This window comes from Amblyomma mixtum, chromosome 4, assembly GCF_055824585.1.
Source record: "Amblyomma mixtum isolate Tamu chromosome 4, ASM5582458v1, whole genome shotgun sequence".
Classification (NCBI taxonomy): domain Eukaryota; kingdom Metazoa; phylum Arthropoda; class Arachnida; order Ixodida; family Ixodidae; genus Amblyomma; species Amblyomma mixtum.
The window spans coordinates 141,370,683-141,388,239 of record NC_143015.1 but is presented as its reverse complement, the minus strand read 5'-3'; the positions used below and the strand labels follow the sequence as shown (position 1 = coordinate 141,388,239).

Below are 17,557 nucleotides of genomic sequence, written 5' to 3'. Positions count from 1 at the left end.
TTGCGTGACAGAAAGGCTTCGTGGAACCGATGCGACCGGCAGCTGAAAAACTGCGCAAACAAGTACTACGAGGTTCAGTACGTGTCGAATAGGAGTTATAAGGGTTAGCGTTAAGCAAGTGGACGTAGTTTTATTTCGCTGTAGTTTGTTTTCAAACTTATGTGATGCTGTACAAGTTTCGGCGACACTTAGTGAAACGATGAGTGGCAAACATTCCATTCCCCGTCGTCGCTGACCGCAGGTAACAGAAAACTGAGTTAACCACGGCCTTCTACATTGCTTTTCAACAGCCCCTAATGTGCACGTGCAAGTTGATACCAGTAAGACCAATTTATCGACAAAAAAAAAACGAAAACAACGATTTGTGGTTGTGAAATACCGGACGCAGGATATATATGGTGTGGCACTTTTTTTTTGCCAAAAAACACAATTTACGCCATTGTGCATATGCTTTAAAACTTACCGTAGCTTGTTGCAAAAACATGACATCAAAATCACCATACATTGCTCTAACAGCAATACGTTCGATAAAACCGAGCGGAAAACCCACGAAATGTGTGTGCTTCGTATATAAGGCTTTTATTTTCTGCTGCGAATCGTCTGCTGTGGGGTTTTGGTCATATCCGCGCTCGGTTCCCAATCCAAAGGTAGTGGGTTTCAATCCTGTTATTGTCATGTATATTTCTCTATCCTTTGTTGTTATTGTGTATGATAATTAAGTGCTCTCGCACAACTATCAGTTCCTAAATTATGCTGGAAATCACACTTCGTTTGCATTTTTTCTTTAAACGGGTGCTCCTGGGAACGAACTTTTGCAGCTCTTACCTTGGGGACGAACAGTTAGACCCTTTGAAGTTAGTCCCGAAGAGGAGTAACGGTTGCGAAAAATTGCCGCCGAAACGACTAACCGTTCGCCCCCTTTTAGTCCCTTTCTTTTTACAGTGTATTTGTCTTAAGGATGCAGTATACTCCAACGCGTGAAGTGGTGATTTTATTGCTCTCGTGATATACATATCCTGCAGACGTGAAGAATAATAATAATTAGCATTAAAATTGCGTCACATATTGCGGGACACTAGTGAATATGACACGTCCTATGGACATCCCTTGGCCTTGAAAACGACAGCACGCCCAATAGAATCTAATGGCAGTGCTGTAACATTGGTCTTGATTGAAATTTTTGTCTCATCTAACAATGCACATGTACGTGGTTGCGAAGGCAGTCGCCTCTTTTCGAGGCTTCCTTCCTGGGAAAGCAAAGCAAATGTTTATGGAAGCTCTCAACCCTAAAAGCAAAGAGGAAAACTCCGTCCAATATTTATTCTGTTTGTTGTGGTGATGCTTGTCCCGAAGGGGAAGACGGGTTTGTCTGAGAAACTTCTATATAAAGTGTGGACTCCGTTTTTCCTCCTCGCGTGTCTTAAACTGTTGTTGTCAAAATGGAAAGGTTAACTGAGTCACATTTAAAGGTGGACTGCGGTTTAGCCGTATCTCAGGCATCCGTACGTTTATATATTTGTGAAATGTGTAAATAAACCGACATTACTGCCGTGTTCATATGAGAGATTCAACGATTTACATTGGGAAGATGAATTGTAAGCGATTTTTTGGTGTTCTCGCAATGTCCCAGATTTGCAAGAACTCGGGATACCTTCAGCGCAGCTACAGTCAGGCGTTCGATGCCATCCTGGCTGTCCATAGCACGGACAACGTGCTATTCGCCTACGACAACGAAGTAGGCCTCTGCAACAAGGTGAGATTGCTCTTAGCTCTTGTGAAATGTACTGAACGCCTGTTAAGCACATCGTGTTCCTATGGTACTTGCGTTGTCGTTCATGAAGAGAAAGTGTTTAGCTTCCAGACAGCGATAGAAGTGACCTTGTTGCAAAATTGCAGGGTCCAGTGAATAGAAAATTGTTGCAGTTGCCTTTTTAATATCATTATGCATTATCCGGAACGGCAGTAGAATATCGGGTTTGATCGAACTATCTACAGTATGCGAAGAAAGACCTGGCGGGAGAATGTGTAATTTTGGGGCTTGAAAAAAATGCAAAGGAGGCAGTCTGCGTTTGTCAGTCAAGAGTGGTGGTGAAAGAAAGGCAGAGGAAGAGTCGGCAGAGTGTAATTGATTTCCATTGATGAAACTTCGAATGTTCCTCGCGTAGAACTGGTGATTGAAGATTTCTCAAGACAGATAAAAATGGCGATGTAGACAGTGCACATATCTTTAATACAAAACATCTGGACAGAACATCTGGGCACCCTGCTTCGAACTCGTGAAGTATTTTTAGTGCAGGTGGATTCATTTTCGTAAACATTTGCCTTTATATCCTGGCTGTTTGCAGTGCCGTTTAGTTTGCTCTTCCGAATTTTGTTACCTTTGTGTCTCTTTTTGATTTATTTATGCACTTTAGATTTTGGCAATGCGGTCGTTACTGCCATGGAGGAGGTTGTCTAGAAAGCGCTGTTACGTGTCACTTATTTTTGTTTCCTCTACTTTTTCGTATTTTCCGTTAAAGCTCTGATATCATAAGGCATTTGATTATGTTTTAGTTCAAATTTAAAAGCTCTTTAGTGATCTGAACATTTGTTAGTCCTTTTTGGCTTCAATAACTACGTTGGTTATTTATATCTGTATTTCACGCGTTTCTTTTGTCCAACGTTTTTCATAGGTTTAGCGTTTTCTAGCGTAGAAAAATAATACGTAAACATTACTATTCTGATATATCCGCGATATGGGAGAGGCCTTTGTCCTGCAGTGGGAGTAGTCCAGTTGATGAGGATCACTATTCCAGCAGAGTTTTTTTTAATCAGAGAAAGAACTTATCCAAGAATTTCTTTAGATAGTTGGCAGTTTTCAAGGGAGTGCAAGAACATGGAAGCTTGCTGAAATCCCAATGCAGTTCATGTTTGGGAACTTAATTTTGATTTTTAAGTTATAGATACTGTTATCCTATATTTGGAATTTTAGCAAGGTGGTAGAAAAACAAAGTATCAGACAGAACACAATGGCAAAGCAGGACGTCACTGAAGAAAAGTAAAGGAACTGAGGGAAAGGAACTGATTTGTCATCCCATGAGCTGCGCTGTTTTAACATTGCAAAACACTAGATACAGTTGGATTCCAACGCCACGAAATTGTCTTACTTTCTTGAGAAGAATCTCCTACCTCAGTTGATTCGTTGAACGATTTCCCCCTGTAGTCAACAAGCCCCTGTAAAAAAATACATAACATTCTTCTTCTTTTGCTATGCTAGTAAATGAGGCCGACACAAGAAGTGACCTACGAACAACCAAGGTTTGCGAACGTTTCGTCTGAGGACTGGTTTTCAGGTTCTTCCCTTTTCCCCGGCAGCTGTGCGCCGTGAAGACCCTCCACCCGGCCTTGCGCTTCGGCATCGCCGTGTACGACCTGGAGTACGAGGACTTCCTCGACACCTGCGGGGGGATGAACAAGTACGGAGCATTCTCGCGGCTCCACGCTGTCCGGGGCATTCTCAACTACTTCAGGACGATGTTCAGCAGTTCTTCAGCTGCGGTTGGCTGCCACCAGATAGTCACGTGACACTCCTTCGTCGACTGCTGGCTACGGCACTGATGACTATTGCAGATTAAAACCGTTCAGTTGAGCGGTGAATACGTTTTTTATTATCGTAGTAAGAATAAAGAAAAGACAAAATTCGAAAAGGCGATTACCTGATTACCTCTGTGAAAAGAAAGATTCTACGAAACACGCATGACAAGCTTAAGGCGAATACTGAAATTTAACCTCCTGTACAAAGAAAGCTAGATATTTAGAAAAACAGCAGTTTCAGAGTTGTGGGAATCCTGGCTTTCCGCCGTCGCCTTTGCGCGGCTGTGCCGGCCTCCCGCGTTGTTTCTCCTCTTTCCCTTGCTCCCGCCTCATGCGGTGGAGAGGCGGCTGGGTGACTAATCACAGTCATTTAGCCACAGCTCCGCCCCGGCTCCCCAAGGGCCTTTGCCATTGGCGCCTTTTGGCGGGAATTCGGGACCCGCTTTGGGCGGCCGCGCGCCGCGCGACCGTCCGAGCGGGGCCCAGAGAGAGATCCCTCCGAGACAGCGTAAGGTGCGTACTACTGTTTGACCCTGCCGGCCTTTGCCGCTCGGACCAGTGCATATACTCGAGCTCGCCCGCACGTGTCCTCTGACCTGCAGCGGCTCGAGCCTGTCCAGCGGGGTCCAGCGACCTCCGACAGGCGTACCTTGCCTTTACTGCCCACTCTCTCTCGCAACCGGCCCAACGGTCGACACGAGAGAGAGATCACAGCACTGCCGCGGGGACATTCTCCTGCAGCGGCGTGCTAGCGGCGCGCATTGCTCGAGTCGCTTCGTGCGCGCAGCGGAGCCTTGCTCCTCGCGCGCCCCCGGGACGGGGTGACTATTGAGTGCGTGTGTACCTGCTGAAGGACGACGTGAATAAACGTCTCCTTTGTGAACTTGGAGGCCTATTTCTTTGCGGCGAATCGCTCTCCTCCCAGCGGAGGTTGAGTGCACTGCATCGGTGTCCCAGTGTGTGTGTGGTGACGGCTGATCGGGGCCCTTGGCTCGCGCGAAGCTCGAACCCGCGGTGGGTGGTGGCCTGTGTCCACGTAGAAACCCACAGAGTAGATATCAGCGATTTGTTACTTTTCTGAAATCGCATTTTTACTTGAGCGCGAGATAAAGTGCAATGAAAAACAATGCACAAAAGATTGTATAGTGCAATGGAATTATGACGAATACGCTTACACAATGATATAAGAAACTTTAAACAATGAATTCTCATGTGTGTGTGTATATTAAAATGCGTAGCGAACCATGACTACCGCGCCTGATGTTGAAGAGGATGATGAGAAAGACGAAGCATCGCCGTGCTGCAAGAGTTCGCTGCTTTTCTTTTTGTCACGTCTCTAGTTTCACTTGTTTACAAATGCCCTTTCACATTTACAGCGACCTTGCAGACACCCCTCCAATCATCTCTCTCCAGGAGAACCCAGCACCAGGACGAGGTTTTTTTTTTGTGCCCCTTATGAAACAATGTTTATTGCGTGACAGCATTTCAATGGCTCTGCCAGTCTGGGATGCAGCCGAGGAAACCTTGTTCCAACTAAGATAAGCAGCGCCGATGTAGGTCCCGTATGCGAGCGCCGCCCGTATTCCCGTCCTCGCTCGCGATACGCACTACATGTGCAACTGTTGAGTCAGTACCGCGTGTCATGTGCCCACCTTAACAGCGATGAGCACCTTTATGTGCACCGATCCTTTGTCTAATCGCATAGAATATCGAACCAAACACTATCATTGTCACTCCGTAACGAGCACTTGCATGCATAGCATATTTGCGCTGTCTTGTGCACTAAGATAATTTGCGTGGCACTCATGTTCTCTGACACTGCGTTTCCTCTCTGCGGTCGCCCATGACTGAGCTATCACAACAGCTGCGCTCTAAAATCGCATTACCGAGAAGCGTAATCCTCACACAATTTTTGCTGCTTCAGTTCGGCCTTTGGCGATAACGTTGTTCGTGTCAATGCCTACTGCGTAGGCGGTCTCTTAAGCGAAGAAGTTTCTGCATAAAGCAAGTAGCGCGTACCGAGCTTCGTCGTCGCTTGTCTTCATCTGCGCTTTCAAAACTCTGCTAGGGCACAAAGTAAGTCACGAACTCTTTCTATAAGATCTAAAATCAACAATCTCCGTGCCTTTTTGGAATCGGTTAGGTGCATCGTTAGAAATCCCAATATCAATGGAGTTTGCCAACTGCGCTTGTCTTCTGTCCGTCCCGTAGTTTCTATCTCAGCAACCCTCCCCTAATTGACTAGCCGGTGCTCGGATGTGCCGTGACTTCGGACCCGCTATGCTCCAATACTTAAGTCGAGTGAAAACCTGTTTGTCAATCTTAGTCGAAAAATACGACAGAGCCGGTCCCAAATTATAGCAAATTTTTGTCATCCTGTCGTTAGGACAGATCTTTCTGCAGTACTGCGAAGTTGTCTGTTACGACAGCAGACTGCTTAACGCTACACTAAATCCTATTTTCACTAGAGGAATTTCTGTTGTCAGGTCCCAAAATACTACAGCAAAATATGTTGTGACAACGTAAAATTTCCCGGTGTGTTTTTCATTAGGGAATGTGATTCTCTAAATGCATGCGATTGCTTTTATGCGCGCTTTCCGGCTGCTGTCTGAAAGTTGGGGACATTTATGGAATAAATAACATACTTGCAGAAAAAAAATCAAGAGAAAAGCGGGTAGGTTCGAGGTCTAATGCGGTCACTTTTCCGTCTTCCCGTCCAGCAGTAGACACAATCGAGAGTATCCTGTTCAGTCGGGTGATTCCGCCGTCCCTGTGTCGTTGGCCAGCAGGAGCTCCCTGAAGCGGTCCGTCAGCCAGCGCACACCGGCCACGCGGTCGAAAGGCCCGTACACGCTGCCGGGGCACTCGTCGTGCACGTCCTCGAAGTCGACGTCGAAGAGCGCGAAGCTGGTGGTGGGGCTCGCGTGGTGGGCCAGCACAGCCTGCGAACGGGCGCCGACGCAGATCAGAGCAAGGTGCAGAGAAAAACGAAGTCGAACTAGCTGAAAAGCAATTATTAAGGCCAAAGCCTTTAATGGCTGATACTGTCGTCTGTCCGTTAACAAAGCGTGTCACACGCATTTAACTCTGGAACTAAAAAAGATAGAACCAACGGTTGCTTGAGATAGAGGAGGAACCCAGAAGCCAAGTTTCATGACTGTAGAGTAATTTAGGCAAAAGTGTCGAAATTGCGTCGAAATAGCGCGGACGTCGATATAGCCACGGGAGTGGTGTGACGTCACATTCACGGGAAGTCGTGACGGCATAGTGAAAATTATCACAGAATGGCCGGAAAAACGTCGGATTTGTGTCAGATAAGATAAAAAAATGTGTAATTAAGCGTGATTAACACTTAAGATCCCCAAAAGTTGTATAATTTGTGTATTGATATAGCCACGGGAACGGTGTGACGTTACATCCACCGGAAGTCGTCACGGCATAGTGTTCTCGGCTTTCGCCTCTCAACACTTTAGTTGATAAAGTGTCTTAGCAATTTTTCCCTGTTTTTACTAACAGCCACACAAGCCGATTTCGGCAAATTCAGTCCTCTTCAACGTTCTTCCTCACCTTCCTGAGCTAAGGATCTTCTTTCAGCTCTCCTCATCGGTAGCCGCGGCGCTTGCTCCAAAGAGCCAGTGAAGAAAAAAAAGAGCGCCCCAAAGTGTGAATGCAGTATGAGAAATTAAGGAGCAAACATTTATCCCTTTAATACGAAATCATCATATGGCTACTCGGCAACGAAACCCGACGGCGTTGATAGCCAGAAATGGCTTGAAAACTCCCTGTGACGTCACAATAGTCTTTCATGACGTCAGCAGTAGACCATAAGTAGGAACGTCTACAGTAGAGAAAAATGGAATTTCTTCCGAGGGCACGGGACACTGAACCAAGGCCCTCCAGATTGCGAGGCAAGCATACAATTTATAGGCCACAACACCGCGTTGTTTTTTGTTGAATAAAGGTTAACCTAGTGCATGCATTTCCTTATGACTGTATGCTAATGAGTAGGTATGTCACTGGGAAAGAAGGAATGTTTAATGAACCTCACAAACGAGCTTACGATAAGAGACATGATTGGCCAGAACAACTGCTATGGCCAATCATGATGTGTGCCGGCATATTTTGAATGGGATTCCAGATACTCGTGCCTTTGACGACATAATGGCTGCAATGAAAATACTGGCACAAGCAGAGGTATCTGCTTCATCTCAATGTCCTGCAGCCCGTATGCGGAGCACGTACCTTCTTCGTTATAGTCTGCAGGCTGTCGAAGGTGAAGGTGAGGCCCGTCTTCTTGCTGAACGTGTAATTAACAAAATGGCCGTCGTCAACGGCCGTGAGATTGTCTCGGTAGTCGGGGTGGCTGCAGACCTGTAGAAAAAGGTGCGGAGATAAACTGACGCAGTCGTCGTAGAGAAAGCACATGCTTCCTTACTGCGTATGTGCTGAACAATAACAGCATGCCTTCCTGTGAATCGCAACTGAAGTACGGTGGTATAAGGGCAACTGAACTGGAAAGAACAATGGCAAGAAATACAAAACCTCTTCTACGCAGTTAACAATAGGGTTCTTGTGTTTCTTCATGCATCTTAACTTACAAGACAGCTTAGCTTGTAACATCACAAATATTTTTCCCGTTAACAAGCTAACCTTTAGGAAGAAGCACTAAAACCAGTTTCTTGATTGTGCAGAAGGCGTTGTATATTCCTTGTCGCTGTCATACGGTAAAGTCTACATAGGCCAAACCGGGAGGTGCGTAAGTGAAAGGCTACGCAAGCATTAGAAAAACCTAAAAAATGGTAAAGGAAACGTTGCAGAGCAAGGTGAAGATCGCAAGCCAGGTGCACAAAGTCCAATTTTCAGTCAGTGCAAAGTCACTAGCAATATTAGAAAGCATCCAACGCGGAGGTTATGGAAGCTAAACAAATAGGAAACTGGACAGACAATTGTGCGAGCCTTCCCTCGGTACCGCTGTCGAAGAGGTGGCTTTTCTTGATGGCGCGAGCAAAAGTTTGAAGGCGTGGTAGAGAGGGAGGTGCTGTGTGACGGCATTGTTGAAAGTTATGTTGATGCTATCGCTGTATATAAACCCGTATTTGCATTAAATAAAAAAAATGGCCTGGCTTAGCTTATGGTTAAGCCTAGGATGCGAAGAACACCGCCGGCGGAGGCTGCGCGTCCGCAAGCGAGCGCTCGAGTTGAGCCCCAGCTTTCACAGCTGTTGTGACGTCAGCGCCCCTAGCGGAAGGAGCGGGAGTTAGGCCGCCGGTGGAGGCTGCGCGTCCGCAAGCGAGCGCACGAGTTGAGCCCCAACTTTCACAGCTGTTGTGACGTCATGTCACGTGGTGCGCCGATGTAGGCCAAGTGGTAGCTACGCGGCCGCGCGCGGCGCAGCAAGGAAGAGCTCGGTTGTGCGGCTAGTATGCTTCGCATAAAAAATTTGCTGCGGCTTAGCTCAGCTATCCCGAGATATACATCGCAAAAGATACGTTAGGCACCGAGCCTAACAAATTATGGCAATCGGTTGCCATGGTTACGGCGCATGCGCAGTACTGGCCTGCGGCGACCGCCCGAAATGCGCCGCTGAGTAGCCTAGTGTAGCTTTCGCTGCACAATCAGTCGAGAGTTAGCGGCAGTGATGACCTCTTCGTTTTGTCCTTGTGTTACGATGCCTACGTTTGTCGTTATGGTGGCGTTTGTTCACGACAAAGAACGGCACCGACGCGCGCAGTGTAGCGCCAGTGAACTAGTGCGAACGCTGGCGAATAATTAGCGTTGCTTTAAGTGCATGTTCAAAGGGGTGAGTAAAAGGACCGCGCGAGCGGGAGCATACCTTGGCGTAGCTGCCCAGGGAGCCACTGCTGTTCATTATTTGGCAAGGGCTTCCCGGCGCAAAGTCCGAGTCCTCGTCTCCTTCCGTAGGTGTGTACCAGAAGCCCTTGAGCGAGAAGGACACCGACACCGGAAGACTCAGGTTCAGGTAGCCCCGCTCGGAGAGGAGCTCGACCGTGTCACGCTGCACAGTGCCGATGTATAAGCCGGCGTTAGTGCGGGTAAACATAGTCGAGAAGAGAAAGGTGGAGTTGGAAGTCTCGAAGGGAGAGCTTGATTAAGCGAGCGAGAAAGGAAGACAAAAATTATAGCTTCCCTTGAATTTATGCAAACGATACTGCACAACACATGAACGCGTCAACGAAGGCGCCTTGTATGGTGAACAGAGGATGTGTATGGCTTGATGCTAATAGGCGATACTTGGTAGAAAAGCATCCGCGTATAGCCATAGTGGAGGTCTCCGGAATAATTTCGACCACCTGGGGATCTTTAACGTGCACTGACATCCCACAGCACACGGGCGCCTCTTGCGTTTCGATGGAGGCGAAAGGCAAGAGGCACCCGTGTGCTGTGCGATGTCAGTGCACCTTAATGATCCCCAGGGGGTCGAAATTATTCCGGAGACCTCCACTACGGCACCTCTTTCTCTCTTTCTTCTTTCACTCCCACTTTCCTCCCTTCCCTTACGGCGCGGTTCAGGTGTCCACCGAGATATGTGAGACAGATACTGCGCCATTTCCTTTCTTCAAAAACCATTTTATTTATTATGTATTATAGTCGATGCTGCTAGTGGTGAAAATTTTGACGCGTAGACTTAATATATGAAGCTTCTCCAGGTCTGTTTTTGGTAAAGCGCGATGAGGGCTCAGGAATAGTGAATTTCAGTGGTTACGAAACCAGGCTTTAGAGCGCGAATATTTTCTGTGCTTGTTTTGTTGTAATTAGGGGATAAGTGGCATACTTGTGGGCTCAGGCACGACCGTTTCATGGAGATTGATAATTCTTATCTTTTCAGGCAATCTTTTTAGCAGAACATAGGTGGTCCCTTAGCCTTCACTTGAGTATCACCGAGGTCTTGGGGTTGAAATATTGGGAAGGTAATGCGAATTAATTCGCATAAGTGTCGGTAAACACGACTGTAAGTTGGCGGCTTAAAAACGAGGCAGAGACCTTAACTTAGAAGTTTGGCGTTCAAAGCTCATATAGACTAAGTGTCCTTCGAATATGCACTTAAAAAAGAAAGAAAATGAGGATGATTATTATTTGTAGAAGACATGAAAAACTAGCGAGGCATGTGGCGGCCGCCACCAGTGCACTAAGACGGTACTGGCATATATGGATCCATCGTCACGCAGATTAGTTAGGACGGCAGTTTAAATGTTTAATTTATTGTTTTGTGAAACGGACTCTGCGGTCTACATCAACCAATTATAGTTGTCAGTAAAAATTTTTCCTGTGGAATTACGGCAAAAGCCACATTAATCGCTGAGAAAATATCATTTAAAATTATTTCCGCTAGTAAATTGAAATTTCTGCCATCCTTGCCGGAAAGAACTGGTTGCCACAATTTTTAAGTGAATGGCGGCTTAACCTGGTTTCTGGCATCCGCGTCCCAAAATCAGTTTCTACGCACGAACTTCACTTGCGAAATGGGCCGTTGACTGCGACACCTTTATTTCGTTTTCCGATTTTTTGCAACTTATAAAAGCCCCGTTTTCGGTGCATGTTTTTTTTTATTATAACGCGGTAGCTTAACCAGAGAGGCCGACTTCTGTTTCTCCTTAGTGTCACTTTAAGACTTGGGGCCGGTATGGCAATTCGGTGTAGCTGTAACCAGACAGACCATCAAGCGTCCATGACTGCGATTGACAGAAAGCCTTCGGTCTCGCCACTCACAATGGGATGTTCGTAGCGCGAGTACTTGTGGTCCCAGCTGGTGGGCCCCGTGATTCGGCACGGCACCTCGGGGCTATGGGGCTCCCTCAGGTGCGTGTACGCAACCAGCATGTCCACCTTGAAGCCCCTGCGGAGAGAGAGAGAAAACTTTTATTGCTCTTTCAAGAGATTCGCGGAGATGAAGACTTCTTGGTCGTCCTGCTTGGGCGCTGGCGACTTGAGTCTTCGAGCAAGGGTGGGCCCTCAGTCCAGGGCTCCACTGAGTCGTGCCGCTTCAACAGCGTGCTGTACCAAGGCCCTCTGGACCTCGAGCTCGCTGCTGGAGAGACAGCTCTCCCATTGCTCCTCACTCGGTGGTTGATAATTGTGGAATGCTATGTTTCTTTCGCACTCCCAGGTAATGTGATAGAGTGTAGGTGTACCGCCGCACCAGGGACAGTCTGATCTGAATTGCGTTGGTGACATTTTGCTGTATATGTACAGGTTAGGAAAAGTGTTCGTCTGTAGCCTACGCCATCCTACAGCCTCTTCCCTAGTCAGTGCTCTGTGTGGTGGTGGATACCTCAATCTAGTTCCCCTATAAAGTTGTAGGGTCTCTGCGTAGCCTCCCTCGATCTAGTTCCCCTATAAAGTTGTAGGGTCTCTGCGTAGCCTCCCTCGCACGTGAGTAGCCGTAACTCCGGGGCGTCCGATAAGCCTGCTCGGTAAGTGAGCCCTCGGAACGAAAAGGCGAAGGCCGTTGGCAGTCACTGAGCGATACTTGCGTGAGGACTATAGGTTGTACTCCATAGACAGAGAGAAGCGCTGGCTAGGTGAGTCAAGACTGCACAGAGATCTGTTCAGACCAAAAACAAAAGCACGTACCGTATTTTCCGGTGTATAAGACGCGGGTTTTTGTCAAAAATCTTGATGGTGCGTCCTATACAAGGGTGCGTCTTATATGCGAATTTTCTGTTTTTTTTTTGCGAGTTCAGAAATTACTCAGGTTCATGTTCAAACTTTTTTCACCGAAAAAATATTACTACCAATAACGCGGTTGTAACATGGTTAATACTTCAATACGGGGACCGCCGTGCGCAACTTTTTTAGATGAACTTTATCATGAAACGGCGGGGTTGACCACTTCCGGGATCTTAAACACGCGGCCGTTTCAGAGAGCCCAAGCAAAGGTAATGTGAAATGACAAAAGATGGCGACAGTCACGCTTCTCGCCATTGTCAAGACAAGCCAAGAGAATCCGATGTTTTTTTTTAGTCACCCTTTGCAAGTACGTAGTGCAAAGAGAATGCTTCAGCCGCGTTGCCTTTTTGATAGCGCATCCGAAGATGAAGACTTTGAAGGTTTGATGTAAAAATAGATTGTTGTGGACATAGAGAGAGTTCTTTCGCTTTTTTTTCTTTTGTGCTAAAACGTGGGCGGGTATGGCGTGAGTGTTGCCTTTTTCGATCACTTAGCGTTGCTTAAGAACTTCTTCCACGTACGGTGCATTTTGCGATGGTCGCATAAGCATGCTTAATTAAGCCTCACTAGCCTAACTGGGTAAATTGAGGTGCGTCTTATACACGGGTGCGTCTTATATACCAATTTTTTTCAATGACAGCCTGCATATATGGCGGGTGCGTCTTATACAAGGGTGCGTCTTGTACACTGGAAAATACGGTACATTATTACGGTATGGTCATCGTCTTCTTGCGTGCCATCTATACTGCTCCTCTTGTAAGCTGTCGGAAGTTACTTTTTTTGTGATAACTGCGTAGAGCTCTCTCAGACGTTAAATAGAGTCGCCCTTGCTGTGTCACCGTACTGTCATAGCAAATGACTCCTGCGTTCTCTGTTTGTTTGTTGGTGTTTAACGTCCCAAAGCGACTAAGGCTATGAGGGACGCCGTAGTGAAGGGCTCCAGAAATTTCGACCACCTGGGGTTCTTTAATAATGTGCACTGACATCGCACAGTACACGGGCCTCTAGAATTTCACCTCCATCGAAATTCGACCTCCGAGGCCAGGATCGAACCGCGACATTTGGGTAAGCAGCCGAGCTCCATAACCTCTGTCGCTGACAAAATTAAATGGCACGTGATAGACAGGGACGTGCCGAACGTAACTGAGTGCTTTCATGTGCGTTGAATATCCCTGTCTCAATTTCCCCGGACAGGGGACAATGTGTATCGTAGTTTTTTCTGTTTTTTTTTTATTGATACCGGAGAGACAGCGAACAGAGTCTGGGCTAAAGGCTCGCCAAACTGTGGACCATTTTTTTTCTCAGACCCTCTTAATCTTATCACATGAATGAATTCTGAAATAATTATTAAAACGGGTACATAACTGATTCTTTGATTGATTCCATTTTACGTGCCAAAACAACACTGTGGTCTGTGGAATGGCGCCGGGTTAATTTGAGCCACCTGGGCTTGTGTAACATATGCACTTATAGCAGAGGCATTTTTTCGATCCTACGCCTTAGCGATGCGGCTGCTGCAGCTCGAACAGAACACGGAAGCTTGAGTTCACGAGCCAAACGCTGCAGCCCCTCATCCATAGCGGTGACTGAAGCATATGACCTGATAGCTGGCAGCTAAACAGTGCACGGCAGAGAAGAGAGCAATGACTTGTTGGGTGGTTGTATTTTTTTTTTGCTATGTTCTGCGTTGTCACGTGTGATAGCTAAGCTTGACGTTATAATATGTCGAGAATGGCGAAGAGCTCACACGACGATGTCGTTGATGAGGTCAAGCTGCGCCTTCGTCTGGTAAGGCGTCATCCTGACACCGAACACGATGCCACCCTGGAGGTACTGGGCGTCGGCGTCTCTTGCTCGCTGCAACTGCCTGAGGACCTGGAGAAAAATGCGCACTACATATACAATCACCCTCAACAAAACCTGCAACCCGTGTGTTATGGCGAGAGCCCACACTTCAGAAAACCAGTTTGCGTTTGTGCAGTGTGTGGTGGCAAAAATGAAAATTAGCCCAAGCAGTCATGTAATCGTCTTAATATTGGAAATGGATGGTGTAACTCTGCTCCATTGCAGGACCGGCAATTTCCAATACAATTCCAATACTGTTCCGATTAACTGCGCTGCTTGGGAAGGTACTCTGTACAGCATATAGGCTCGAAGCGGTGAAGCTTTGCAACCTTTATTTCGTCATGCGTGAGGCGGCGGGCGCGTGGTCCTATCATTTTATTGGTAACGCGAGAGGCGAGCAGATTTCTGTGGCAAGATTACTGCCACCAGAAACTGCTTCTGCATTGCTTGAGAATGCTGTAGTTTCCTTCCGCTTATTAGATCAAAATTTTTTGACACCTTTAGATTGAGTGCGAGCGAGAGCGGGGGTCAATAAAGTCTTCGTCGATTGCCGAGCTCGCTTCCCGCTATCGCTGCCGCCGAGCTGTTTCTGTTTGTGGGAACAAGATCACCCAATAAAGAGTTTCCTTTGAAAGCCATCAGCTGGCTTCCTGTTGCCGAACTACGGACACAACCACGTGACAGCATTTTGGGAATATCAGTGTATCGTGGGGTTTCGACGTCCCGAAGCAACTCGCGCTATGAGGGACGCCGTAGTGGAGGGCTCCGGATATTAACGTGAGCTGAAATTTCACAGTAAACGGGTGTTTTTTTGTAGGCTGTCTCCATTGGAACACGGCCGCCGGATCCGGGATCGAAGCCATGACCTTGGAATCAGCAACACAATGCCAAAGCAGCTAGGTCACCGCGGTTGGTTTGAAGTCCCATTAGGCATATTTTCTTCTGCAGCAATGAAATAGTTGTGTACGAACGACTGCGGCTCAAAAGTAGACAAGATGTGAGCTAAAGCAACTTTGTGTATTGCAAGAATTCGCACTGAACATGCAACTTGCGCTAATCAGAAAGCGGCCGCCGAAGAACAGTATGAACACTGCCCTGGCATTTCACGTCTGTTAATACGGTACTTCTATATCATGCTGCTATACTGTGCTACTATTCGAACCTGCTTACTCAAAATTCCCTTCCAGTAATCTGTAATTGATTTTACTAAACATCTTTTATTGTTTCAATCCTAAATTGCATTACAACAGCGGCTGCTCGGGGTACTTTACCCAAGGGTAATTACAAGCGTCCTTGGCGTATTATGCCGCAATACAAAAATCGAGCTTTTATTACCATCATCAGCGCCCCAACGACGCTCACTGCAGTGCATTGACTTTTCTCGTTTATGAGGTGGAAGGAGCAGTACTGGTATGGTTGTTACTTTTACTTTCCAATGGAAGGCAAGATGTCTGAGAGTTTACTGTCAGCTTGCTGGCGGGGTTTTCTGTTCTCTACTCCGTTTACTAAGTTTTGATCTCGAGATTTAAAGAAAGACGTCGAAAAAATTATGTGAGTGGGAGGCGTGGTGATGGCGCGTTGGGTCTCCGTTCTTGGTATCGTCGTTATCTGGGAACCTCTCGTACGGTGCTTTTGTGAACTGGCGCATGAAACCATCGCGCAATAATGGCGACAGCAATTGCCTTTAGTTTTTGAAGGCTCCAAAGCGGTCAGAACGCACGACTTTTCTCAGCGGTGCTATTGTCCCTGCTCTCCGTTCCTATTCTGAGTTTGCGTACGTGTTTGAACTTGTCCTTGCCGTGACTGGCGTACTGGTGGACATTACAGTTTGGATGTGATTTTGAAATTCAAAGGTCGACCTATACACGAATAAACACGGTATCTTGACTTTCATAACATCCATGGTACCGATGTTGTGTTTTAGATATTTAAGCGCGAGTGTACGATGAATTGTCGGTGAAGCCGCGCAAAGCGATTGGCAGGTAACGGTAGGGCAAGAAATACCGAACTGCGCAGAGAAACAGAAGGTGGTTGTGCACATCACTTAGAATGACCTCTATAAAACCAATCGGATGATAATGAAAATAAAAACTTTTTAATTGGAACAAAAACTGGTGCTCGGCCAACCTGTTCCAGGAGTACAATTGGACTTTGCAGCCGCTCTAGCTGGTGAACTTCGTGCTTCAGCACAACTCATTGGGGTACCTTGTTCGGGTGTGAGTATTTCTCAACTTTAATTTCAAACCCAACCACACGGAGTTCTGTCGAAGTTGTTCTCGTTCAAGGCCCCTTCTCAGTTTCCCTATTCTTTTCTTTTTCTACCTGCGTCCTGACTGCTAGGTAGCGCTGCTTACCGTTAACTGACAACCGAAATGCCTAAAAACTAATAATAAGGCTTTCCGGATCTCTTTCCTTCCGTCAACTGGGCCTTACGTGACATTTTAGTAGACGTCATGTTTTACAGCATTGCCTGTTAGTAAATCTTACCCAAGTTTTATTACAAGCTAAGAGAATACAAAAAAGCAAGGGTGCACTAAGGCTGAAAAAAAAATCGCGTTATTCACTCTTCACCATTGTTTGTTATATTTGGGGTTTTTTCCATGCAGCGACTGCATATGTCGCTTATGGCGCCTTCTAAAACATGCCATATTCAGGAAACATTTTTGCACTTTTTCTACTCTTACCCCACATGCGAGGCTCAGTGTGCAGCCAGGGTATTCACTGAAACGATGACCATAACTACTGACATCTGCACACCATGGGTCCAACGAGTTGATCGAGTTACCGTGAATGTGCTATCGTATGAGACTGGAAAGTAGGGCGAAGCCGGCAAGTGCTGCGTGTACTAACGTTGAAGAGATTCAGGGTGGCCTTGATGTTGTCATCTGCGGAAGACTGGGATGTGTCGGCGTTTAGCACGCCGAAGTGGAAAATCCCCTGTTCGTGGAATGGGGCAAGCGCTTCCGTTCCGTTTGCACCTGACAGCACAGCTTCGGCGACCTTAGCGTATCTGCACACGTGAATAATACGCGCAAGACGCACGGCACCATCAGAAAAGCAGTGGACGATGAGTAAGGTGTACCGTACAGAGACTTCTGTGTGGTTCATTTTCGCATAGATTTATCATCTCATTTATCTTAGCCGACCAACGGGCGGTCCGACCTTTAAGTTCTGGGAAGTGTTCAGGGGCACAAAGAACAGTCTTTGCCAAAAGTAACCAGGCTGCACGTTTTTCTTTTAAGTCGTATATCAAAGCTATTATGCCAGCCCTCAAGCTCTAAATCTCTGTATGGTAAGAATAACCATTGTTCTCACCGTCAAACAACTTTTTATCTTTATGGAAACCGTGAGGGCTCTGTTATACGAATGAGAAGCAAACCATGGAGCCTGGTTACTTTTGACAAAGGCTGTACATGATGGCGCTAAGCACACCGTGGCATTAGGCACTAGC

General features: G+C 46.8%; 2 protein-coding genes across 2 annotated transcripts in view; one reads left to right on the top strand and one right to left on the bottom strand.

Moving 5' to 3' along the window:
* LOC149348495 (uncharacterized) overlaps positions 1–3,564 on the top strand; it is a 28,292-nt gene extending 24,728 nt beyond the window's left edge. Inside the window, exons 9-10 of the mRNA XM_089585845.1 lie at positions 1,631–1,753; positions 3,355–3,564. Of these exons, the coding sequence (XP_089441971.1) occupies positions 1,631–1,753; positions 3,355–3,564 (333 nt within the window). The remainder of the gene's footprint in view (positions 1–1,630; positions 1,754–3,354) is intronic.
* Positions 3,565–4,424: 860 nt separating this feature from the next.
* LOC149348494 (uncharacterized) lies at positions 4,425–17,290 on the bottom strand. The gene is made up of 6 exons (XM_089588126.1): positions 16,957–17,290; positions 14,009–14,136; positions 11,302–11,428; positions 9,407–9,589; positions 7,816–7,944; positions 4,425–6,515 (listed from the first exon to the last, which is right to left on the bottom strand). The coding sequence occupies exons 1-6, from the start codon at positions 17,212–17,214 to the stop codon at positions 6,321–6,323; spliced, it is 1,020 nt and encodes a 339-aa protein (XP_089444252.1). The 5' UTR covers positions 17,215–17,290; the 3' UTR covers positions 4,425–6,320.
* Positions 17,291–17,557: the final 267 nt, after the last annotated feature.